The sequence below is a fragment of the Moschus berezovskii genome, chromosome 17, assembly GCF_049115385.1.
Source record: "Moschus berezovskii isolate FMDL1 chromosome 17, NW_MosBer_1.0, whole genome shotgun sequence".
Classification (NCBI taxonomy): Eukaryota; Metazoa; Chordata; class Mammalia; order Artiodactyla; family Moschidae; genus Moschus; species Moschus berezovskii.
Genome location: NC_142476.1, coordinates 66,382,435 through 66,408,043, shown reverse-complemented (window position 1 = coordinate 66,408,043; position 25,609 = coordinate 66,382,435). Strand labels below are relative to the sequence as shown.

Below are 25,609 nucleotides of genomic sequence, written 5' to 3'. Positions count from 1 at the left end.
ATGTATTTCCTTACTCCACATAGCTCTGATTTCTTTCCCTTTTCTAGATTCCCTTAATAAACTTTTCCTGAGAAGGAAAAAAGTGTATTTTCCCTCAGTCTCTCCTCTCATTTCATGATTAAAAACTCTGTCTCCTGAGCTTTCAAGATGGTTCTTGTTTCTGTTTCTTAGTTTTCATTCTGCAGCTTTTTGTTTGCTTGTTGGTTCTTTAGAATTTTATACTTTAACTGCCAGTGTAGCAATTTAAAATCGCACTGTCTTATCTAATCTTCAAGGCAGTGTTCTAGTAAAACTGGCTTTCACAGAGTTGCCAGATATAACAGAAGCTCTCATAATGCAGATATTTTAGGAGTTAGTGATAAGATACCCTCTATTTTTTTTTTTTTTCTTTCTGTGCATTTGATCTATATGTCAGTCTTCTCCTTTATTGTTTGGAAAGAGATCTGCTACTCCCTTTCAGACTACAGTTAGTAAAAGACAGTGTGTGTTTCTCAAGAGGACACGCGATATATTGATAATAATACCTTTTAGGTCTCCTTGTTGGCTCAGTCAAGAGACCACCTGCAATGCAGGAGAGCCAGGTGGTTCAATGCCTGAGTTGGGAAGATCCCCTGAAGAAGGAAATGGCAACCCACTCCAGTATTCTTGTTGGGAAAGTTGTTAGTGCTATAGATAAATGGGATTATCATCTGTCTTTACTTGAATGAAGCTAAGCTTGCTGTGTAGATTAGTATGAATTTTATTTTCTCCCACAAAACTTGAAAATCTAGTTTGGAAAAAGCTAGTGCAGCCCATGGTATCAGTCACTATTTGCCTTTTGATGTACTGGTCGTGCATTTCAGAAATGTATTTTTTTTTTAACTTATTAATACGTCTAAGACCTGGTTTATGAGTGATGCTGTGAAATGTGCAGATAAATTCTTGTCAGAGGGTATTTGGAATTGTTTCTAACTAACTTTTATTTACATAGTCTTAATTGCATAATATACACTAACTTTCTCTTGTACAGATCTAGCTATTTCAGAAATCTCACTGTATGTGCCCTGTGTTTAGAATTAAGCTGAATATTGAAAGAAAATTTCAGTAGTTTTAGAAAAGGTGTCCTTACAACATCCTGCACTTAATTTGTGTTGGAATGATAGTCTCTGTAATCATAAAAGCAACTGTCTCTCTCTCATGGTTACATCTCCCTATCTGTATGTTTCCTCTCACTGCTCAGAAGTCTCTCGTTTATGTTTCTTATACAGAATTCTGATTGATACTCATTTCTTCTACTGTTTTTTAATGTAGGTTGGGCGTACTTTTGGATATTTCCCGAAGGGTTTAATCCAAGTAGTCCATGAATATACTCAAGAAGAGCTGCAGGTTCCAGCAGATGTAAGTCGTGGCTTCTGTTGTCGTTCTCAGTTATAAATTGACTTATAAATTCAGCAATTACACCTGATTAACTGATTTTGAAAGTCTCTGAATGTGTTTTGATCAAAAAAGGGAAAAAAGTTAACATCTATGTATCAGATTTTAATTTATCAGATTACCTTTAAAGAAAAGAGAAGTTTGAAAAGAATTTATGGGAGACTTTGTATCACAATCTGATTGTTCTGTGTTGAAGCAGGTGTTCTTATACAAGGCTGTGTATGCTTATTCAGGATTTTTATTTGCTACTCGATATGAGAAAAAAATGAAGAATTCATTATCTTTGTATTATTAAATTTAAGAAGTAAATTTGTTTTTTTTACCCTTTTTTAGTTCAAATTACTTGAAGTAATTTTTTTTTTTTTACTTCAAGCAGGATGAGAAGTTGTTTCAATACTCATTGAATAGCCTTTAGACATTTCGAGTATATAGAAATCAGGTTAAGATAATCAAACCCTAAATTATGTATTAGGCCATAAGGTTTTCTTTTGGACTATTTAATGATTTAAGGGATTAGAGTTATGGGATAGATTCTGGAAAAGGGAACTTGAGTGTTTCACACAAGGTCCAGCCTTGGTCCAGCCTTAAATCTGCAAGGTCCTGACTGCACAGTCTGGAAAGCATTCATCTAGGGTGCACTAACTTAAGTAGCTTTGTGATGACAAGGATTTTGTGTTCTGGGATCCTCACTCTAGCTGATTATTTTCTGGAGCTTTAAAATTAATAAGAATTGAAACCCACCTTCAAACAAATCTTCGAGCAACTCTTCGGAGTCGCTGCAAGAGCGTGCAGGCTGCTGGCCTGGGGCATGTATCAGCTGAGCTCTGCTGAAGAGATGAAGTCACAGAGCCATTTCTGTTCTTGAAACTTTTTGTCTTCCCAAGGGTCATGAAATCAGCCTGATTGCCTGTTAGTTTTTGCTCCTAATGAGGATACTGCTGGGAGGGAAATACACGTTAGACAGCAGCTCATGGGTCACAGAGACCTCATTTGTTGGGGATTCATTGCACCTCTCACTCCATGCTTCCCTCAACGTGAAGAAATGGCTTAGAACGGCACGTGGTGAGCAGAGGAATCATTCATTCCTGCCATACTTGTCAGGTCTCTCCAAGGACTGTGAGAGTTTAGTTAGGGGAAGGAAGTTATCTTTGTTGGTTTTTAAACTTTTCCCTCTGTTTAATGACCCCTTTTATGTCAATTTGTTTACTAGCAGAGGTTAAAAAAAAGTATTAGGTTTATGGGTAGTCCGAAAGCAGATCTCTTTGACACCTAATCAGAACCCTGATTTAGAGTAGAGTGTATCCCTCACCGAATCTTGTCTTCAAGCCATACTTGTGATGGTTAAGTGGGAGCCCCTTGACACCATTCTTTGTCCCTCAGTATTTTTACTTCCCCTGCACTTGTATTTCAGTAAGATGCTTCTTAAGCTGATTTAGCTTTCCTAGTCCAAGGAAAGTATAAGTCAGGAATCTGTTGTAGACCAAGAGCCTGTCAGCAAGGTGGTACTGCCTATTTCCAGCTAGGTAAGCAGGAAAGTACAGCCTAGAGGGGAGGATGATGGAGGTGCTGGGTGGTCTTCCTGTTTCTTCTAGACAAACTGTTATGAGGTAAATTCCCAGAGCATCAGGTATAAATGCTGGAAGGGGGGAGGACCAGTAAATGATGCCCTACTTTTCCCTACTTATACTCAGAACAAACTGAGAAACCTAGCAGGCAGGTAGATGGAGACCAGGATGTCACCGTCACTTACAGATAAATTTTTTTCGAAAACACAGCTCAAGTGTGCAGAAATTAATGGGCTTTTGAACATGGCAGTCTAGAATGAGACAGACTTACCCAGCCACAGGCAGAGCTAGCCAGCTAGGGGGCTCTCCTAGTGAGCTGTCCCTTATAGAACTGACAGCACGGAAGAGAGAGGGTGTGTGTTCCCTCCAGCCAGGCCCAAGCAGAGAACAGGGGTGGTGCAGGACAGACCCCACCAGCCACATGAGTCATTCCTCCTCAGGGAAAAAGAGGATGAAGGGAAGCCAGGAACATTACTCGGGCAGGAGCCCTTCCTCATGGAAATAGGAAGCCAAGGGAAAGGTGGGGTCTGTCCTTCTATCTCCTGACTCCCCAGGGTTGGCACAAAGCCCCTCCAGGGCCTAACATGAATTTGCAATCATCTCTGTCATTAGCATGGGCAAGCACTTGTTCTTATGACACTCGGTTAGTGACATGCTAACGTTTTCCTTTGCCTTGCAGGAGACAGATTTCGTTTGTTTTGATGGGGGAAGAGATGATTTTGATAATTATAACGTCGAAGAACTTTTAGGGTTTTTGGAATTGTATGATTCTGCCACTGAAGATTCTGAAGAAGTTAAAGAGAAAACTGCTCAGCATGTGGAAGAACCTCCTGAAGCATCCAATGAAGGTGACGCTGAACCTGAGCCAGGAGAACCCAACTCAGAGGAAAATGAAAGTGTATTCTCAGAAAACACTGCGGAACTCAGGGAAAGATCTGAGGCTCAGAAGAGCCACCCCCAGGTAAACAGTCAAACAGGTCATGCCCAGGGAGAGCGAACTTCATTTGAATCTTTTGGAGAAATGCTGCAAGATAAGTTAAAAGTGCCAGAAAGTGAAAACAACAAAACCAGCAATAGTTCTCAGGTCTCACATGAGCAGGAGAAGATCGACGCTTATAAACTTTTGAAAACAGAAATGACTCTGGACTTGAAAACCAAATTTGGCTCAACTGCCGATGCACTTGTATCTGATGATGAGACAACCAGACTTGTTACTTCGTTAGAGGACGATTTTGTTGAGGATTTGGATCCTGAGTATTACACAGTGGGAAAGGAAGAAGAGGAGAGTAAAGAAGACTTCGATGAGCTGCCGTTACTAACCTTTACAGATGGAGAAGATAGGAAAACTCCAGGGCACTCCGGAATTGAGAAACACCCAACAGAGAAAGAGCAGAATTCAAACGAAGAGCGTAAAGTTGAGGAAACTCAGCCCCCAGCCATAAGAAAGGGTGATAAAAAGATACCAAAACCCCGGGGAGATCCTCTCTTCTCTGATGTTATGGAAGGGGAAGAAAACACAGACACGGATTTAGAGAGTTCCGATTCAAAGGAAGAGGATGACCCATTAGTCGTGGATAGCAGACTGGGGAAACCACGACCAGAAGATCATATTGACCCTGAGAAGGCAGCCAACAGCCTTGTGAATGTAGAAGTCCCTAGAACAGGCAGTGACAGTGACCCAGAAGTGGGCACGGAACTTCACATTAAAGGCAAGGGGCGGAAAGTTGAGGAACCCAAGAGGGACGTGGTGCAGCATGAGGTAGGGTTAGAGGATGAGACGCAAGAAGACCAGACTGTGCAGGTTTCTTCTCAAAGTGGCCACCTCAGCTCTTCACCAGCTGCTGTAAAAAGCACAGAAACATCAAAATCGGCCTTTGCTAACCAAGAGAATGACCTGAAAGGAGCAGCCGTTCGCATCTCAAAAGAAATGCTTCGCGAAGAAAAGCCCTCAGGGCGAAGTTTGGAAGGTGCCTCAGAGGGTGACTCAGTATCGCAAGCAAAAGTGGCGGGGAATCAAGGGGATGAAGGAAAGACTGAACAGGAATCCGTGGGTGTGGCAGCCCCCTTGGGCGATCATCAGCGCAATGCTTCCAAAGACAGCGTGGAGGAAGTCGCCGGTTCAGTAAGTGGACCTGAGCCACATGTGCTTTCAGGGGCGCATCCAGGCGCAGAACTTATAAAGGATCAGCTTCTTAAACTTCAGAATCAGTCTAGCTTCTCCTCTCCAGATGACCCTGGCTTGCCAGGAGACCTGGAAGAAGAGGGTCCCGTTCTGGAAAGAAATCTTTCCTGGCAACAAGGAGGTGTGGCTGCCGCAGTTAATAAGCAAGTGAGAGAGAAGAGAAAGCGCTCTGAGGAAGAGGTCACCAGGGTCACCAAGGATGCCTCAGATGAAGGGCAGGAAGTAGGAAAAACAGGCCAAACCGATAGCACAGAAGGACGAGGCTTCCACACTAAAGAACCAATCCCAGAAGATGAAGATTACAGCCCTGAAGAACTCCTGGAGGATGAAAATGCTATAAGTGCAAAGCAGTCTAAAGAAAAAAGCCCTGAGATTCAGGATAAGAGGTTAGATGTTGACCTGCAAAACCCTGAAAAACTTGTTTCAGATGCCGTTAAGACTGATCCAGAAACTGAAGAAAACAAAGAAGAAACTAGTCATATATTGGAAAATGAAAGAAAAAATGAGACTGCAGATAAAGGGTTAGACAGTCTGGGCAGGGACCCAGGTGGCCCGGTGGTGGAAACAGAAAGACGCTCTCCTGTGCATCAGAAGGCACAGAGATCCTCTGAAGGAAGTGACTTTCCTGGCAAGAAAGAAAATCAGACTCCAGAGTTAGGTGAAGCGTCTCAGAAGAAAGATCCTGATTATCTTAAAGAAGACAACCATGAGGGCTACCCAAAGACCTCAGGGCTCACTGAGAAGCCTGGGGTAGAACCCTCAAAAGAGGCCGAGGAGGACGTGGAGAAATTCGTGGACCTGGGAAGCCAAGGGTCTGCTTCCGAGGACCGTGACGATGACCCATTCCCCTGGTCTCCACATGCCCCTGTGCAGCCTGAGGAGAGTGTCCATTCGGAGGACTTGCCCATAATCAGCAGCTTTTTTAAAGATCAGCAGTCTCTGCAGCGATTCCAGAAGTACTTTGACATCCACAAGCTGGAAGCCATGTTCCAGGACATGTCATCCAAGCTGAAGTTGGCGCAGGGCGAGAGCTTGCCCTATAATGTGGAGAAAGTCCTCGATAAGGTCTTTCGTGCTTGGGAGTCACACATTCTGACGGAGGCGGAGAACATGCTCGATGCTCGCGTGACGGAAAACAGAGACCTGGAAACGAAGGACAGTAGCATCTTTGAGGAGGCGGCGGTGCTCGATGATGTTCAAGACCTGATCTATTTCGTCAGGTACAAACACTCCACGATGGAGGAGACTGGTCCCCCAGCAGCGGCACAGCCTGTGGAGGGAGGCTGGGATGGACCAGCAGAAGGTGAGGAACCCACCTATGGCCTTGTAGGGTTGGGCTTGAGAAACAGGCATGGGGCCGGGGGGATGCTGAAGTGCTTCGTGTCTGATCTTTGAAGCTCTCTCCATGGGTCCCAGTGTGCCCAGAGGTGAGGATCAATACAGGGACGTCCACACGGCCCTTCCCACCTTCTCTCTTGGAGGCTGGAGTATAGATAAATATTTCTTGATTCACTTTTCACTTAGACAGTTGAGGCCGGTAGCATCCTCTGCAGGAAACTTTATAAAAAGAGACTCGAGCAAGAAAATGGTGTACAAAGTAGACCTGGTGACAAATTACCAATTTCATGAAAGCACTTTTTGAACACATTTTCTTCATCATAAAATAACTGCTGTCTGTCCAGGGATGGACTGGCATTAACTTTTAACTTAATACCTTGCCTGAGTTCATGCCCTCTAACATTCTTCTCCTTTTTTTTTTTAAGAAAGTTTTTGTTTGGTTGGTTTTGTTTTTTGGCTACACCAAGCGACATTCACAATCTTAGTTCCCTGACCAGGGATCGAACCCAAACCTCCTGCAGTGGGAATGCAGTCTTAACTACTGGACTTCCAGTGTAGTCACCCCCCTGCCCAGCTTTCATCTTCAGTGGATGCCATGTTCTTCCCTGCCCTGTTAAGGCAGGCACTTTGGTCAGTTAAATTCTACCAAGCCCTTGAGTTCTTGCATTCAGATTCTATTCCAACCAAAGAATAGAACCAGGATGCAGAGCCTCCTAACATAGCACTTGATGTAGAAGCCATTCCGTAAAGAGCGACTGGACCGACCAGGAGGCAGCACCCTAGAAAAGTTGATTCCTAGCTCCATGCTCTTTCCTCTGTCCCCGTGCTTCTCAGATGGAAGGTTTATAGACTCTTAGGTATACTTTGAAGAGATCTGAAAGGCACCTCGGCGAGCTGCCTTTGCCTGTCGTGCCCTTCCCTGTGCCAGCTCTGTGAAGCAAGCCTGCTTCTGTGTGGGGATCTGTTACTTCCTGTGGAGTAGATGTTTCCTATTTCTGCTCTTGACTGGAATTCCCTTTTCCACATTTTTCTGTGTGGTCATATGTTGGTTTGTCAAGGGAAGTCAGGTTCATTGAAGTCCCTACAGGAAAGATATTTATGAAATGCTTTGGGATCAGGGTTTCTCCATAAATATGATCATGTAGATTAGATATCTGTGATGTGAGAGAAAAGCAATTGAAACTCTTCTTTCCTTGCCCAGTTTTGCCCTATGGGGCGCCAGTGCATGGAGGGCAGGGTGAGGGGCCACAGAGTTGTGTGCTGGCGGCGTGCTGGAGGGGGACTTGTCATTGAGCTTTGCCAGCCCAATGTGTTCTTCTCTCCTGTAGACCTACAGCCACCACTGGAAGAGAACTCCCCACAGGAGGACACGGAAGCTCCTTTGATGCAGATTCCCAAAGAGCCTGGCCATTTGGATCAACCCATGACCAGGGACATGGGTACCTCAGGAGTCTCCCAGAAGCCGAAAACTGAGGAAGATGCAGACCCAGGTAACACTTGCTAATTTTTCTTTCCAAAGTAGAAGCCTGTCCTAGAGAAGACCTCTTAAGAGATTTATTGATAAAAGTAGGAAATGGAGGGGACCATAACACAGGCATAAATGCATTTAAAAAGTAAGAAATCCTGGAACTAGCAGAGAAAAGCAGAAGTCACGACAGATGCAGATCAGTAATAGCAGACAGGTCAGAGACTATAACTAATCTACCAACCAGTGCTTGGCAGGCACAATGGCACCCCACTCCAGTACTCTTGCCTGGAAAATCCCATGGATGGAGGAGCCTGGTAGGCTGCAGTCCATGGGGTTGCTAAGAGTCGGACACGACTTCACTTTCACTTTTCCCTTTCATGCATTGGAGAAGGAAATGGCAACCCACTCCAGTGTTCTTGCCTGGAGAATCCTAGGGACAGGGGAGCCTGGTGGGCTTCCGTCTGTGGGATCGCACAGAGTCGGACACAAATGAGCGACTTCACTTTCACTTTATGCTAGTAATAGAAGTCTAAAATACTATTGTTAAAAATCTTATGCTCAAAAACAGCAGTTTTCAGCCAGACCAATAGTGGGGAAACTCTGGACATGGAGACCTGCGATCTTGTTTAACAGTCCCTCCAGGAAATTCTGACCCATTAGAAGTTAAAGTTTGAGAACTACTGCTCTGTGTCTCAAATTCTGTTTCTCTCTGTTCTTCCTCTACCCTACTCCCAGTAGAGTACCTTGCAGCTCAGGTCATTGTTAATGTGCTACCTAGTCATGGTAAAACTTCTTTTAAAACAGTGAAGGGGATATTTACATCTAGATATCCTTATACTGTAGGATTAGAGGAAATAGGACAGAACTTTGCAGGATGTAACAGTCCAGTATGGACAGAACCTTGGGAGTAGTATCACTACTTAATCACAGAGCACAGTAAACATCCAGTGTGACAGTGACAGATTTCATTTGGATTGAGAAAGTTGTTTTCAAAATAAAGTTTTTTTAAAAATTCATTTATTTTTAATTGGAGGATGATTACTTTACACTGTTGTAAAATCAGCCATAGGTATACATATGTCCCCTCCCTCCCACCTCCCACCCCAAACAAGGCTTTTAAAAATGCAACCTCAGTGTTAGTATCATTAGCGTTCTAATTTTTGTGTAGTTCACTCATTTTACTGATAAATCAGAAGAACAGCCAATAGTGTTATTTTGTCTATCCAGTATTGTGATACAACATCATTATTGTTTTGTGTTTTTAGAGGTTGTGGTCTCTAACCATCGGTAGAGTCTTACCCTATGATACCACAGGCCTAGCAGCAGTAGGCTGCCTCCCTGACCACCTCAGTCCCTCAAAATATAGGAGCGGTCACAGCAGGAAGAGGAATTCAGCTAATTTGAGAAGAAATGACATATCAGAGGTCTCTTGTGTTCCAGAGGATATTGCCTTCATATGCAATACTCCGTACTTCTAAACTCTTGTAACTCAAAAATGTTCTCCTGGTTGAGAATAAGTCATGTACCGATAAACTTGATACCTTTTTGGTTGAAAACTTTCTGCAAGATTTTGCTTGCAGAATTAAAACCAGATGTCTTGCCTCATCCTTTAAGTTGCACCACAAAGTGACTCAGCTTCCTTTAGAGACTGAACTGTGAAAGTATTAGTTGCTCATTTGTGTCCGATTCTTTGCGACCCCTTGGACTGTAGCCCACCAGGCTCCTCTGTCTATGGGATTCTCCAGGCAAGAATACTGGAGTGGGGTTCCATGCCCTTCTTTAGATGATCTTCCCATATTTCCCTTCATGCATCTCAGATGAGGTGCTGAACTGTTTGGGAAAACTTCACCAGTGGTCAGATTCACAGGTCAGTAGCAGTGGAATCTTAGGGTTGGAAGACATCTGCGTGGCAACCAATCCTGCTTCTCATTAGTTACTTCTTGGACTCCTAGCTATTTATAAGAAGCACCCCAGACCCCCAAAACTTCTGAAATTCCTTCCCTACCACCATCTCACGTAGAGACCCTTCCAGGCTGAGGTAGAATTCGACCTCTTTTCAGAGTTACACCAGCCCCTACCTGTAGGCAGTTCGCTTTAGTCTCTTGGTGCTGGCCATACTCCCTTGTGTGTAGCTGTCATTCACGCATGCAGTGCCTCCCAGGTGCCAGGTTCTGTGCTGAGCATGGGTGCCAGTTTGCAAACTGACACGCTTCTCTTTCTCATTGTTTGCCTCAAGTTTCTAATACAGTGCGTCACCAGCACTAAATCAATGTTTGCTAAATGTGATGGTGTGTCTATAGGAAAAGCATAACATTCTGTGTTCCTCAATCCCCGTGAGTCTGTACTATTCAGACAACAGTTGCATTGCCGGGGATGTGATGGAGGGATTGCTGGCAGGTAGATTGGGTCAGAGATGGTGTTCATTTGATAATTGAGGATGTGATGGCTCTAATGGGGGTTCTGACATTTTTGTTAATATATAGTTATCTTCAGGAGAAGCACATATCCAGGCGGAGAGACTAATATTCAGTGGGCAGTTGATAAATATTTAAAATGAAGAGAAACAAAACTTATCCTGAAGCTTAAATAAAATATTTGCTTTCTCCTTCAACTTTAGGGATAATTACACCAGAAGGCACTCCTGTCAATGCTATTGATGCCCCAAAGCAGCTGGCAACACATACTGAAGAACCAGCAAGTGTCACACCTCTGGAAAATGCAATTGTTTTCATATACTCACTCGCGTTTCATTTAAGTAAGATGGTAAGTTTGACGTGTAATTTCTTCAAGTAGGATGTTAATTATTACAGTTTTCAAGTTGATTTTAAGCATGAGGTGAGTGAAGAATTTAAAATCTTTATGAAAATTACTCCTACACCTTTGGAGGCAGCCTCTGAAATAAGCCACAGGTGTGTGATGGTGGTGGGTTCTTAGTTCAGTTCAGTACTTGGAGGTAACATTGGCGGCCAGTGCTGGGCACCTGCACACCTGTTCTTCCCTCAGGGATCTTTCAGTCTAATAGGGAGAGAATGAAATTCACTTGAAACACAATATGATATGGGAAAGAAGAGACATGTTTACCTGATGGCATGATAGTATGTTAAATAAATTGATTCACTGAAGTGGGAGGATGGGCAGAGGAGGTCAGAAGTTAGCTGAGACATCTTCTGAGCAGAGTTGAGGATCCGTGTAGTTTGATGTGTAATTTGTTGTTGAATAGGGCTGGGGAGGTGGATGGGTGGAGTGCACAGTCACACAGAAGTAGTATGTTTGGAGAAATGGGACATGAAGAAAAGGTTACTTGGCATTGTCCAAGTATAGATTTCGAGGGGCATGCGTGGTCTTGTGGAGGGAGATGGGCACAGGTACAGGAGGTTGTATGTCATGGTAGGTTGTGTTAGAGATCCTTTGAAGGTCTTAAGCAGGAAATAAGTATGGTCATATTTGTTCTTAGAAAGAGTCACTTATGGCAGAATTATTTATTCAAATTTATCTGTCTAAGGAATTCTGATCCATATGAGACATTTAGTCTGTCCAGTGAATGGTATCTAAGCTTTTGGAGAAGACTCTTGAGAGTCCCTTGTACTGCAAGGAGATCCAACCAGTCCATTCCAAAGGAGATCAATCCTGAGTGTTCATTGGAAGGACTGATGCTAAAGCTGAAACTGCAATACTTTGGTCACCTCATGCGACGAGTTGACTCACTGGAAAAGACTCTGATGCTAGGAAAGGTTGGGGGCGGGAGGAGAAAGGGACGACAGAGAATGAGATGGCTGGATGGCATCACCGACTCCGTGGACATGAGTTTGAGTGAACTCCGGGAGTTGCTGATGGACAGGGAGGCCTGGCGTGCTGTGTGATTCATGGGGTCGCGGAGAGTTGGACACGACTGAGCTACTGAACTGAACTTAACTGAAGCTTTTTAGGGCTTAGCACCCTCTTGTGGTACTTTCTGGAATTGGACATTCTTCTTGGTAAATGATGGGAATGAGCAAGCTTTCAGAATTCAGAGGCCAAGTTGCCCTTGGAGCTATAAAGTATACTCTGCATCAAAAATATCTATCCTCCAGGTTCTGTTATTTCAAGACTTTTTAAGGAAAAAAGGTTATTTTTTTGTTCTGTTATATGCATGGGCTTTGAGTGAGGATAATCAGGTTTCAAATCCCAGGTTCGTCATTTAGAAACTTGGGCATATTACTTAACTTTGAATAAACCTCAGCTTTTTCATCTTTAAAATGCAGATAATACCTACCCCAGTTGTAAGAATTAAATGAATCAATAATATCAAGTATATAGTGTAGTGCCTGGCATTTTGTAAGATCTCATCCCCTGCCTGCTTCTCATTTGGATGATCAGAGAGGGCAGTATAAAAACATTGGATACTGCAGGGAATTCAGGAGAAAGGCCACCAGGATGGGAAAGTGGAAGGAGAACCAAACCATTTTTCAGTTTTTCCCATGTTTGTGGTAGTGGCAGCCACCCCAGTGAATGTGTATGCCCTGTGCAGTTAGAGTTCTGAAGGAAATTTTCAGTGATGAAGGCCATCTCAGAATTTGGTTATCAGCATGAATCATCATCACTTCTAAAACTTAACAGCCTGCAGATGTGGGAGGAGTTCTTTGTTCATTTTACTGGTGGGTATGCACAGAGCCCTGTTGTAGGCCTGGGTTGGAGGACACAGATGTGGCAGAGGATATTGTTGCTGCTTGAGGGATAATGGGAGAAGACACAGACGTGAATGGCAACAGAAAAGGGTGCATATTACAAAGTAACAGTGACCTGAAAGGTTATCGTCAAGAAAGTATTTGGATGGCCCAATATGTACAGAGTATTATGCTAGGAATAGAAGAGTCTAAGAGGTATAAAGCATGATTCTGATTTATGAAAGGCTTGAAAAAAGATATATCAAATACATATGGATATTAGAAAAATGGGAAACATGAAATAGCTGTTGTAAAGTATCAGATAAATGGTATAGACAACTATTTGCAGGGCTGGGAAATAATGGGGTGCTGACTTGTTTGGGAAAATTGCACCAGAAGTCAGATGCATAGATCAGCAGTTGATGGAATCTCCAGGCTAGAGGAGATCTGAGAGAGCAACTAATTCAACTTTTTACAAACTGCGCTAATTTCCTCTACCCAAGCCCTGACTAGCAGTTATGGAGTCTGGGCATCAACAATTGCTAGTGTGAGCCGTCTATCTTATAAGACTACACATTGCTCTGTTGGCTAGTTTATTCTTACATTGACTCCAAATTTTTCTCCGTATGATTTTTTTCTTTTAGAATCTAATTCCTTTTTTACATAGTAATCATTTAAATATTTGAAGTTATGCTTTAATTTTTTTTTTTTTAGTGTTTTAGCATGGAAAATTTCAAAATGGTAATAGTAAAGAGAGAATAGTAAAATGAAATTATGGGCCCATCACTTAGCTTAACAGTAATTCCTTAATATCATCCATTTTTTGACACATTACAGAATCCCCTCCCTTCCTTTTAAAATTGTTCTTACTCATTTCAAGATCTTGAGGTCCAAAAGTTAATACATGTCTTAAATCAACCTTTTAATCAGATATAAATTACATATAACAAAGTGTACCCATTCTAGGAATGAATTTTAACAAATGTAAACACTCATGTAAAAACAACCATAACCAAATATGGAACATTTCTTTTGTTTGGAAAAGTTCCCTTGCATACCTTCTCAGTGTATCTTACCCAAATCACCTGTTCTAGGCAACCATTGACAAAACTTTTTCTCACTATACATTAGCTTTTCCTGTTGTAGAATTATAGTTATAAATGGATTTATAGTTAGGTGTGAAACTGCCCAGCCTCATGGTAAGTTTATTTTATCTTGGAAACTGCCCAGCTGCTCTCAAAAGTGACTGTACCATTTTATATTTCTACTAACAATTTCTAAAACTTCCATTTGCACATATTTGCTAACATCTGGTATTATCAGTTTGAAAGTGTAGCTATTCTAGTGGACATGCCTTTGAGGTTTTAATTATATTTCCTGATGCTTAATGATGTTGAGCACTTTTTCATGTGGCCATACTTTTTCATGGGCTTATGTGTGAAATAGCTTTTTAAATCTTTTGTCCTTCTTTAAACTGGCATTTGTTTTTTTCCTAAATATTGAAGTGTAAGAGTTCTTTATATTCACACAATTTAGATACAACTCCTTTGTCAAATACATATTGCAAATAATTTCTTCCAGACTCTGGCTTGGCCTTTCAATTTCTTAGCATTGTCTTTAGAAGAGCAAATTTTTAACTTTGATGAACACCATTTTATTAATGTTCACTTTTATGGTAAGTGCCTTTTGTCTCCTGCCTAAGGACTCATAGGCAGTTCCAATGATGCGAATATTTTCATATTTTCTTCTAAAATTTTTATTGTTACACCCTTTCATGATTAAGACTTTGTTCCATTTTGAGTAAATTTTTGTGAATGTTGTGAGGTGATCAGGTTTCATTTTTTTCCTCCCAAATGGATATCCATTTGCTCCCATACCATTTCTTTCCCCTTTAAATTACATTAGCACCTTGAGTTGAGATCAGTTGACCAGATATATATCTCTTTCTGGACTCTATTCTGTTCTGTTGATCCTATCCTAAGACAATACCACACTTGTTTTGATTACTATAGCTTTATAGCTTGCAATCAGGTAGTTCCTTTGTGAATTTGGTCACTGCATTTCCATATAAAGTTTAGAATCAACTTACCACTTTCTACAAAAAAGCATGCTGAACATTTGATTGTTCTTACACTGAATCCATAGATGAATTTGGGAAGAACTGGTATCAAAAAGTATTAAGGCTTCTAATTAAGATGAACTAAGTTCACCTCTGCATTCATTTATATCTTTATAATTTGTCTCAACAGGGCTTTGTACTTTTCAGTGTACAAGTTTCATGCATATTCTGTTTATGTATGCCAGGTATTTCATGGTTCTTGATGTTCTAAATGGTATTTTTTTACATTTTGTTTGCGATTTTTTTGCTGATATCTAGAAATACAGTTGAATTTTTTATACTGACCTTGTATCTTATTAAATTTACTCATTATCTTGCTAAATTATCTATTATTTCTAAGGGGGGTGTAGATTTCATAGAATTCTCTGTGTAGATGACCATGTCATCTATGAATAAACACCTTCTTAAAAAGTCAGATTAATTAAAGCATAATTTACATCTGGTAAAATTCACCCTTTCTGTATGCAGTTCTGTGTTTTCACATTTTTTTCAAAAATTTTTGTGTTCACCCTTCTCTTGCCTCTCTTTCTAGGACTCTAACTGTATTTATGTTAGCTCATTTTATGTAGTTCACAGGTCACTGAGGCTCTGTCCTTTGTTGCTGTTGTTATTTAGTCTTTTTATGTCTTAGCTTCAATTTAAGTACTTCCTGTTGCTACCTTTAAGTTTATTGATCTTTTGTGGTATCTTATCTGCTGTTAAGCCATCAAGTAAAATTTTCATTTTGGTTATTTTATTTTTTAGCTCTAAAAGTTCCACTTAGTTTTATTTTATATCTCCATTTCTCTCCTCAGTATGGTCATTAAAAAAAAATTCTTAAATATATTTTTAAATGATTCTTTTAAAGCCCCTTAAAGCTAACATTCTGTCATCTCTTGCAATTTCTTGGTCTATTTTTGTAGGTTGACTTATCTGTTATATGGGATACATTTTTCTGCTTTTTTTCATGTCTAGAGGTTTTGTGTTTTTGCTTCTTTTTGGATATTAGGCACTGGGAATGTGAATGTTGGGTGCCTGGATTTTGGTGGCTTCCTTTTAAAAAGTGTTGAAGTTTGTTTTTCTAGACTATTAAGTTACTTGAAGATCAGCTTGATCCTTTCTAGTTTTATTTTTAAGATTTGTTGCGAGGTATAGTGTGTATACGGAGAAGGCAATGGCACCCCACTCCAGTACTCTTGCCTAGAAAATCCCATGACAGAGGAGCCTGGTGGGCTGCCGTCTATGGGGTCGCGAAGAGTCGGAAACGACTGAACGACTTCACTTTCACTTTTCACTTTCATGCATTGGAGAAGGAACTGGCAACCCACTCCAGTGTTCTTGCCTGGAGAATCCCAGGGACGGGGGAGCCTGGTGGGCTGCTGTCTATGGGGTCACACAGAGTCGGACACGACTGAAGCGACTTAGCAGCAGCAGCATAGTGTGTATAGTAGTATTTACTCCAGGGCTAGTGTTTCCCTACTACAATGATGTTATTCTTCTGGAATCTACTAAATGCCCTGAGCATTCATTAAGGTCAATTCATGCTGACTAGCTGGAATACAGATATCTCCCAGCCCTGCATTAGGAAATTGTTCAGCTTCCAGCCTCCTTGTAAGTTGTTCTTTTTGCCTGTAGTTGTTCTTTGCTGATCCTCAAGGAATCTTGTTTATACAGGTGCTGCTTTGAATTTATCACAGGACTGAAGGAGACATCCTTGCAGATTCCTGGAACTCTTTCTTTGTAGTTCTCATCTTTCCGGTGACTGTCCGTGCATGTGTCAGGCACCTCAGCCTCCCTGAACTCCGTTCCCTGCCTCCTTGGCAAGACTGGTATATTCTGCTTACCTTCCCTATATTGCTGTCTAGAAAGTGCCTCCAGGTGAAGAGCTGGGTGATCACAGGGCTCAACTAATGTGTTAGCCTTTCTTCAGGAGTCACATTGTGTGCTGCCTCTTGTTCTCTACCCGAACAACTTTTTTTTTTTTTTTCATAAATTTTGTCCAGTTTTCTAGTTATTTTCAGTGGGAGAGCAAGTATCAGATCAGTTAACTCAGTCTGTACATATTTTCTTTTTGTTTGTTTGTTCAGTGTATTCATTGGAGACAGGTTTGTTTGGCTGCTAGGCAGTACCAGTGTGTGGGTTTTGCTAACTGCATTCCTCTAGTACATTTGAACATTTTCCCTTGTTTATATTTCTTGGTAATTGCTTAGTCATATTGGGAGTCCAGATTCAGTTTCATTTTTGTTTGGCAGGAATACTTAATAAAAGATGTTTGTATACTTCCATTAGGAGGCATCTGTCGTCTAGATGTCCCTTTTTCTTGATGTCACTAGCAATTGGTGACATTGATTAGAATGGCTGTATTATAGGCTGTAGAATGGTAACTGTCTACTTACAGCGTTCTCACATCGTTTAAAGGCTGGGACACTACTACAAAGAGAAACTTAATAATCAACTATTCTTTATACTGAGATTTGGTTTGTATAGTTAAGGCAGTATAAATATTTGATTCTTTCTGTTTAAATAGTTTTCAAAATAATGAGTTGTCTTACCAGCATTATCCAAAGATGCCCCAAAGGTTTATGGATGTGTTTCTTCTGACTTTTCTAAGAATCATTATGGTGCATTAATTTTAGAGTATTTGGTTTGTTATAATCCACTGCAGTTATTAATCTTATCAGTGCTCAGTCTCTCCCGTTTTTGGTTACTGGGAGCCTCTTCAGCTTGACTCCTGGGCTCTTTTGACATCACCGCGTGGTCATTGATACCTTCCTTGCTTTCTAGTGTAATAAGATGTTCCAAGCTCATTTTGTACATTTCCTGCCCAGATCTTGAAGGAGCTATTTCTCTAAAGAGTCTTTTTTCCTTTTACTGGGAAATGGTATTCAGAGGCAACAGTCTGGATACTAAGATCACTTACTGCTTTAGAGTTGGCCATCATTTCTGGGCCTTTTCAGAGGACAAAGCTAGGATAGAAGGGAGGATTTTTTTTATGTGACTGTTCATTACAATGCCATTTGGATATTCCCAATCAGAGTTCCAGATGCTAATGGAATTTTACTTAACCACGTCTATCTGACATTGTATTTTCTTTCTCCGATGTTGGAAATCCCAGTTTTTAATGATATCAAGATAATTATTTACCTTATTTTATAATATTCACATAACAGTATTAAAAATAACATATCAGTACTACCACCAACAATGTGTTGCTGAAAATATTGCAAGGATATTTTGCAGTTCTTTTTGTCTTTAACCTGTATTCCACTGGGGTATGCTTGAAAATAATCCTTTTATGTTGTCCTGCCATTAAATTGACATAGGTTAGTTGTTTCATTTTTGCTTTCAATTTTTAGGGATTTTTTTAAAAAGATTTTTAAATTTTATAATTATCTAACAAATTTACAAGAGCCAAAGTCAATTTGTAAAACAAATTCTGTTCAGAGAAGTCTAACTTTTGTCCTATTTCCATCAAACCTGTTGATATGTTCCTCTATAGGTAATTTAAAAATTAATTTCATTATCTACCCTGCCATTAAAAAATAATCAAATGATTTCTGCATCTGGGCTCTTTTGGCATCCATGTGGTGCTTTCCATGTGGTGCTAGTGGTAAAGAGCTTGCCTGCCAATGCAAGAGACATAAGAGATGCAGGTTCAATCTCTGGATCAGGAAGATTCCCCTAGAGAAGGAAATGGAGTGGCCACCCACTCCAGTATTCTTGCCTGGAGAATCCCACGGACAGAGGAGCCCCATGAGCTACAGTCCATGGGGTTCGCAAAGGGTCGGATGTGACTGAGCGACTTTCACTTTTCTGCATCTAGCCAAGGTAGATTTATAGAGGCCAGCTTTACTCTCCTAACTGAAACAGCTAAAAAGAAAAAAACAGACAAAATACATGACACAGCAGTTTTCAAGTCATCAGCCAACAAAGAACAGTAGTTTCTGAAAGCTAGAGAACAAATGCCATGAGGTTTACAGTTGTCACATCTCACTGCATTGAGAGAGTTCCCAGGCTGTGGCACAGAGAGGCGAACCCCTGAACCGCGGAAATGGAGCTGAAAGTCCAGGAAAAGCAACGCAGCTAGGATTCACAAGGTGGAAGCCCAAGAGGAGAGCTACACAGAGAGCAAGCCCTGGGGATTTTCGAAAGGCCCCTGAGTACTCACCAGAGTACTGAGCACACACGATGGTGACAAACTACTTAAGGTCAGAGAGTGACCTTGATCTAGTGAGTAGAAGAAACAACTGCTGACACAGGGCCAGGAACAGTACCTTGCAATTCTAAGGGAATTGGGTAGAGTCTCAGAAGGGTCTTGCCTCAGCCTAAATGCTGTTTATGTCCTCCTTAGCAAATCTGAAAAGCGAGACCCAATAGAACCAAACTGTTCCCCAGCAATTTACCTGCATCCCAGAACAAAGCTTAAGAATATCTGGTGAATTAGTCAGGGTTCTTTAGAGAAGCAGAATCAGTAGGATATACATATAAGAAGAGATTTATTTTAAGAAATTGAGTTACAAATGGAGGCTGAGAAGTCCCAAAGTCTGCAGTCTGTAAGCTGGAGACCCTGTAAAGCTGGGTTGTAATCAGTCCAAGACTAAAGACCTGAGAACCAGGGGACCTGATTCTGCCCTGGGTCTGAGGGCCTGAGAACCAGGAGCACCAGGAACAGAAGACTGATGTTCCAGCTTGAGCAATCAAGAAGGAAGGGACAAAGTTTTCCTTCTGTGCTGTGTTCTCTTCAGGGCCTCAATGGACTGAATGGTCCCCACTCACAGTGAGGAGGCCGATCTACTTTACTTATCGTATCAGTTCAAATGCTGATCTCATCTGGAAACACACAAAGACATACCCCCAAATAACATTTAATCTGGGTACCCTAGGATCAGTCAAACTGATGTAAAAAAATGAGCATCACATTTATTCACAAGTATGGCATCCTGTCAAAGATTATCAGGCATGCAGAGGCAAGAAAAGATAACCTGTGATAATGAGAAAAATCAGCCAAAGCCAACAAAGAACTGTCAGAGATGTTAGAATTAGATGATGGTATTAAACAGTTATTACTGCCGTATTTCAGATATTAAAAAAGTTAATATAGAGACATGAAAAATATTTTTTAGAAAACTTCTAGACTTCTAGAGATGAAACGCCTCTGGTGAAAATATACTGTGTGGGATTAATGCTAGACTAGACACTGTTGCGGAGAAGGCAATGGCAAGCCACTCCAGTACTCTTGCCTGGAAAATCCCATGGATGGAGGAGCCTGGTGGGCTGCAGTCCATGGGGTCACTAGGGGTCGGACACGACTGAGCGACTTCACTTTCACTTTTCACTTTCACACATTGGAGAAGGAAATGGCAACCCACTCCAGTGTTCTTGCCTGGAGAATCCCAGGGACAGGGGAGCCTGGTGGGCTTCCGTCTATGGGGTCACAGAGAGTCGGACACGACTGAAGTGACTTAGCAGCAGCAGCAGCAGTAGCAGACACTGTTGATGAAAAGATTAGTGAACTTGAAGATATAGCAATAGAAGACATCTAAAAGGAAACATATAGGGGGGAAAAAAGAAAACTGAACAGATTATCAGTGAGCTGTGGGGACACTTTTCAAGCAATCTAATACATTTAACTGGAATCCCCGGAGGAAAGGATAGAGAGGTGTTCAGAAAATTATTTGAGGAAATAAAGGATGAAAAATTTCTAAATTTTATGAAAGCTGCACCTGTAGAGCCAAAAAGTTCAAAGAAACCCAAGTATAAAAAGCATGAAAAAAACTACACAAAGGTATGTGCTTGTGCTCAGTTGCTCATCATGTCCAACTTTTTGTGACCCCATGGAGTATAGCCTACCAGGCTCCTCTGTCCATAGAATTTCCCAGGAAAGAATACTGGAGTGGGTTGCCATCTCCTCCTCCAGGGGATCTTCCTGACCCAGGGATCAAATGGACATTTATCATAATCAAATTGCACAAAGTAAGTGATAAAGAGCAGTATCAGCCAGAGAAAAGAGATATTTTAGGAACTAAGATAACACTGACGTCAGATTTCTTACTGGAAACAAGGCATGGGAGAATATAGTAGAATAATATCTTTTAATATACTTGGGAAATACTGTTGATCTCCAACATTATACGCAGCAAAATATTTTTCAAAAATGAAGACTCTTCCCCCGCCTCACCTCAACATATAAGAGCTGAAAAAATTCACCAGGATACCTGCACCGTAAGAAATGTTAAGGGAAGACCTTTAGGCATAAGAAAAATGACAAGAGATGGATATAATGGACCTACACAGAGTAGAAATGCCAGAAATGGTAGGTATATAGCTAAATATATAAAACCATTCTTATTATTTAAATATCTTTAAAAGTTAATTTGCTGTTTAAAGAAAAATATTATCAGTATGTAATGGGGTTTACAAAATATGTAAAGAATAAAATATATGACAACAGTAGTATTTATACTATTGATCAGGAGAGGGAGAAAAGGTGATAACTCTTGTAAAAGTCTTACTGCATACATGAAGTAGTACAGTATCACTTGAACGTAGACGGTGATCATTGATCATTTCAAGATATATAGTATAATAGTGTAGATGTATAATATAGTATGGGCTTCCCTGGTGGATCAGACAATAAAGAACCCACCTGCAGTGCAGGAGATCCGGGTTTGATCCCTGGGTTGGGAAGATCCCCTGGAGAAAGGGTTGGCAGCCCACTCCACTAATCTTGCCTGCAGAAACCCATGAACAGAGGAGCCTGGTAGGCTACAACCCATGGGGTTGCAAAGAGTTAGATATGACCAATCGACTAAGCACACACACATACAGTATAATATAAACTCTAAATCAGCTGCTAAAATAACAAAACAAGGAATTACAGCTAATAAATCAACAAAGATGATAATTAGTATCATTAAAAAGACTTGATCCAAAAGAATAAGAGGAAAAAGGGAACAAAGAACAGACGGGATAAATAGAAAAAAAAAAAGATGCTGGGCTTAAACTTAACCATATCAAGCCACAGACTAGGAGTGAGTCATTACAAAGTATATATCTGATAAAGGACTTGTATCCCGATTATATGAAGAACTCTCAAAATTCACTAAGAAAAAACATAAGCCGGTAAAATAATAGTTCACCAAAGAAGATGTGGATAGCAAATAAGCACATTAAAAAAATAAGAAGCTTAACATCATTAATTATGAGGGAAACGCAAATTTAAACCATCATGACTAAATAATGACCGAAATTAAAAAGACCAAGTGCTGGGGAAGATGTAGAGGGACTGGGAATACCATACACTGCACATGGATATAAAATGGTACCACCACCTTGGAAAATAGTTGGTCAGTTTCTTAGAAGGTAGGCATACCTGTCAAATGATCTAGTCTTTCTTCTACCAAGCACAAATCATACATCCATAGAAGGCCTTGTATATCAAGGTTTGTAGCAGCTCAGTTTGGAAAAGTCAAAAAGTGGAGGAAAAAAATGTCCATCAGCTGGTTAGTAAGTAAATGAATTGTGGTTTATCCATACAATGAAATGCTACTCAGCAGTAAAACAGTAATGACTTATTGATCTATGCAGCACCACAGATGAATCTCAAGTTATACTGAGTGAGAGAAGCCACAGAAAATAGAATACATAGTGAATTATTCCATATATATCAAACATTAGGAAATGCAGACTAATCAATTAGGACAGAAATTCTGCTTGGGGGCAGGGAGGAGTGACAAGTGGCAGGAGGTGGGATTACCAAGGGGATGATGTGACTTTTGGAGGTGAAGGGTATGTTCATTATCTTGAATGGGATGTTTTCACAGATATATTCATCTGTCAGAACTTAGCAGATTGTGTGCTTTAAATAAATGTAGTTTACTGCATGTCAGTTTTACCTAAAAGCTGTAAAATTCTTCTCTCTCGCTCTCTCTCTCTATATATATATATACATACATACATATATGAAATCATACCCTAGCGGTATATAGAATTATTTCACTTCTTTTTTCCAGTTTCATACTACAGTTGACTCTTGAAGAATCCAAGTTTGAATTGCTTGGATCCCTACTTTTACATGTTTGGTTTTTTTTTCCCACTAAATACATACTACAATACTGCACAATCCACAGTTGGTTGAATCCCTGGAGCCAGGAGGACTCTTGCCTAAGGAGAGCCCACTAACTGTAAAATATTTGGGGATTTTTGACTGCACCAAGGGTTAGTACCCCTAACCTCTGTGTTGTTCAGTGGTCAGCTGTATATTTTAATGTATTCAACAGTTGTTCTGTCACTGGACAGTTTGGTTATTTCCAATCTATTGTTATTATAACAAGGCTTTGTATATATATCATTCTAGCATTTGTTATTCTAGTTCTAATATCTTTGAGACAGATCTTTAGAAGTGGGATTATTGTGTCAGAGGTTATTACACAGGTAATTTTGGGGAGATGTTGCTAGATTCTTGTTCATAGGGGTTTGTGTCATTTTGTATAATGATCAGTAATGTATGAGAGTACCCATTTCCTCTGCATTCTCTCACTAAAAGAGTATGTTGTTAAATGTTTGGATCTTGCCAATAGAAGTGAGAAATGGTATCTCAATATAGATTTAATTTGTTCTTCTTTTATTATGAGTGACACAGAGCATGTTTCCCTATGTCTGTGAGCTCTTCCTGCTTCTTTCCTGAGGACTATCTTCATTTTTTTCTGCTCATTTTCTTGTAGGCTTGCTGGCCAACTTCTGTATTTGTAAAGTTCTTTACTTTTTAGGAATATTAACCCTTTGTAATAAATTTCAAATATTTTTTTCCTCAGGTTTTCACTGTCAAACTTTGCTTATTTTAGTCCAAGGACTGGATAATGCTTTTAAAAAAAAATTTCTAAGTAATCAAGTTTACAAGTCTTTTCCTTTAGATCTTGAGACATAATTAGAAAGATTTTCCTCACTCCTAGTAATCAAGAAAACTAACCAATCCGATCACATGGACCACAGCCTTGTCTAACTCAATGAAACTATGAGCCATGCCATGTAGGGCCACAAAAGATGGACAAATCATGGTGGAGAGTTCTGACAAAATGTGGTCCATTGGAGAAGGAAATGGCAAACCACTTCAGTATTCTTGCCTTGGGAACCCCAAGTATGAACAGTATGAAAAGGCAAAAAGACAGGACACTGAAATATGGACTCCCCAGGTTGGTAGGTACCCAATATGCTACTGGAGATCAGTGGAGAAATAACTCCAGAAAGAATGAAGAGACAGAGCCAAAGCAACAACACCCAGTTGTGGATGTGACTGGTGCTGGAAGTAAAGTCGGATGCTGTAAAGAGCAGTATTGCATAGGAATCTGGAATGTTAGGTCCATGATCCAAGGGAAATTGGAAGTGGTCAAACAGGAGATGGCAAGAGTGAACATCAACATTTTAGGAATCAACGAACTAAAATGGACTGGAATGGGTGAATTTAACTCAGATGACCATTATATCTACTACTGTGGGCAGGAATCCCTTAGAAGAAACAGAGTAGCCATCATGGTCAACAAAAGAGTCTGAAATGCAGTACTTGGATGCAATCTCAAAAATGACAGAATGATCTCTGTTTGTTTCCAAGGCAAGCCATTCAGTATCATAGTAATCCAAGTCTGTGCCCCGACCAGTAAGGCTGAAGAAGCTGAAGTTGAACAATTCTATGAAGACCTACAAGACCTTCTAGAACTAACACCCAAAAAAGATGTCCTTTTCATTATACGGGACTGGAATGCAAAAGTAGGAAGTCAAGAAATACCTGGAGTAACTGGCAAATTTGGCCTTGGAGTACAGAGAGAAGCAGGGCAAAAGCTAACAGAGTTTTGCCAAGAGAATGCACTGGTCATAGCAAACACCCTCTTCCAACAACACAAGAGAAGACTCTACACATGGACATCACCAGATGGTCAACACCGAAATCAGATTGATTATATTCTTTGCAGCCAAAGATGGAGAAGCTCTATACAGTTAGCAAAAACAAGACCAGGAGCTGACTGTGGCTCAGATCATGAAGTCCTTATTGCCAAAATTCAGACTTAAATTGAAGAAAGCAGGGAAAACCACTAGACCATTCAGGTATGACCTAAATCAAATCCCTATTATCCACTGGAGAAATAGATTCAAGAGATTAGATCGGATAGACAAAGTGCCTGAAGAACTATGGACAGAGGTTTGTGACATTGTACAGGAGGCAGGGATCAAGACCATCCCCAAGAAAAAGAAATACAAAAAGGCAAAATGGCTGTATGAGAAGGCTTTAAAAATAGCTGTGAAAAGAAGAGAGGCAAAAGGCAGAGAAAAGGAAATATATACCCACTTGAATGCATAGTTCCAAAGAATAGCAAGGAGAGATAAGAAAGCCTTCTTCAGTGATCAATGCGAAAAAACAGAGGAAAACAACAGAATGGGAAAGACTAGAGATCTCAAGTAAATGAGAGATACCAAAGGAACATTTCATGCAAAGATGGGCACAATAAAGGAGAGAAATGGTATGAACCTAGCAGAAGCAGAAGATATTAAGATGAGGTGGCAAAAAGACACGGAAGAACTATACAAAAAAGATCTTCATGACCCAGATAATCAGGAAGGTGTACTCAGCTCACCTAGAGTCAGATATTCTTGGGAAGCGTCACTACAAAGTTAATGGAGGTGATGGAATTCCAGTTGAACTATTTCAAATCCTAAAAGATGATGCTGTGAAACTGCTGCACTCAATATGCCAGCAAATTTGGAAAACTCAGCAGTGGCCACAGGACTGGAAAAGGTCAGTTTTCATTCCAGTCCTAAAGAAAGGCAATGCCAAAGAATGCTCAAACTACTGCCCAATTGCACTCATTTCACACACTAGTAAAGTAATGCTCAAAATTCTCCAAGCCAGGC

General features: G+C 40.6%; 1 protein-coding gene across 2 annotated transcripts in view; it reads left to right on the top strand.

Annotated features, from left to right (window-relative positions):
- The window catches only part of MIA3 (MIA SH3 domain ER export factor 3), a 56,052-nt gene that overhangs the window by 5,405 nt on the left and 25,038 nt on the right, over positions 1-25,609 (top strand). For both annotated transcript variants that reach the window (XM_055419851.2, XM_055419852.2), the window contains exons 3-6: positions 1,291-1,377; positions 3,658-6,463; positions 7,827-7,988; positions 10,584-10,729. In XM_055419851.2, the coding sequence (XP_055275826.2) occupies positions 1,291-1,377; positions 3,658-6,463; positions 7,827-7,988; positions 10,584-10,729 (3,201 nt within the window). The remainder of the gene's footprint in view (positions 1-1,290; positions 1,378-3,657; positions 6,464-7,826; positions 7,989-10,583; positions 10,730-25,609) is intronic.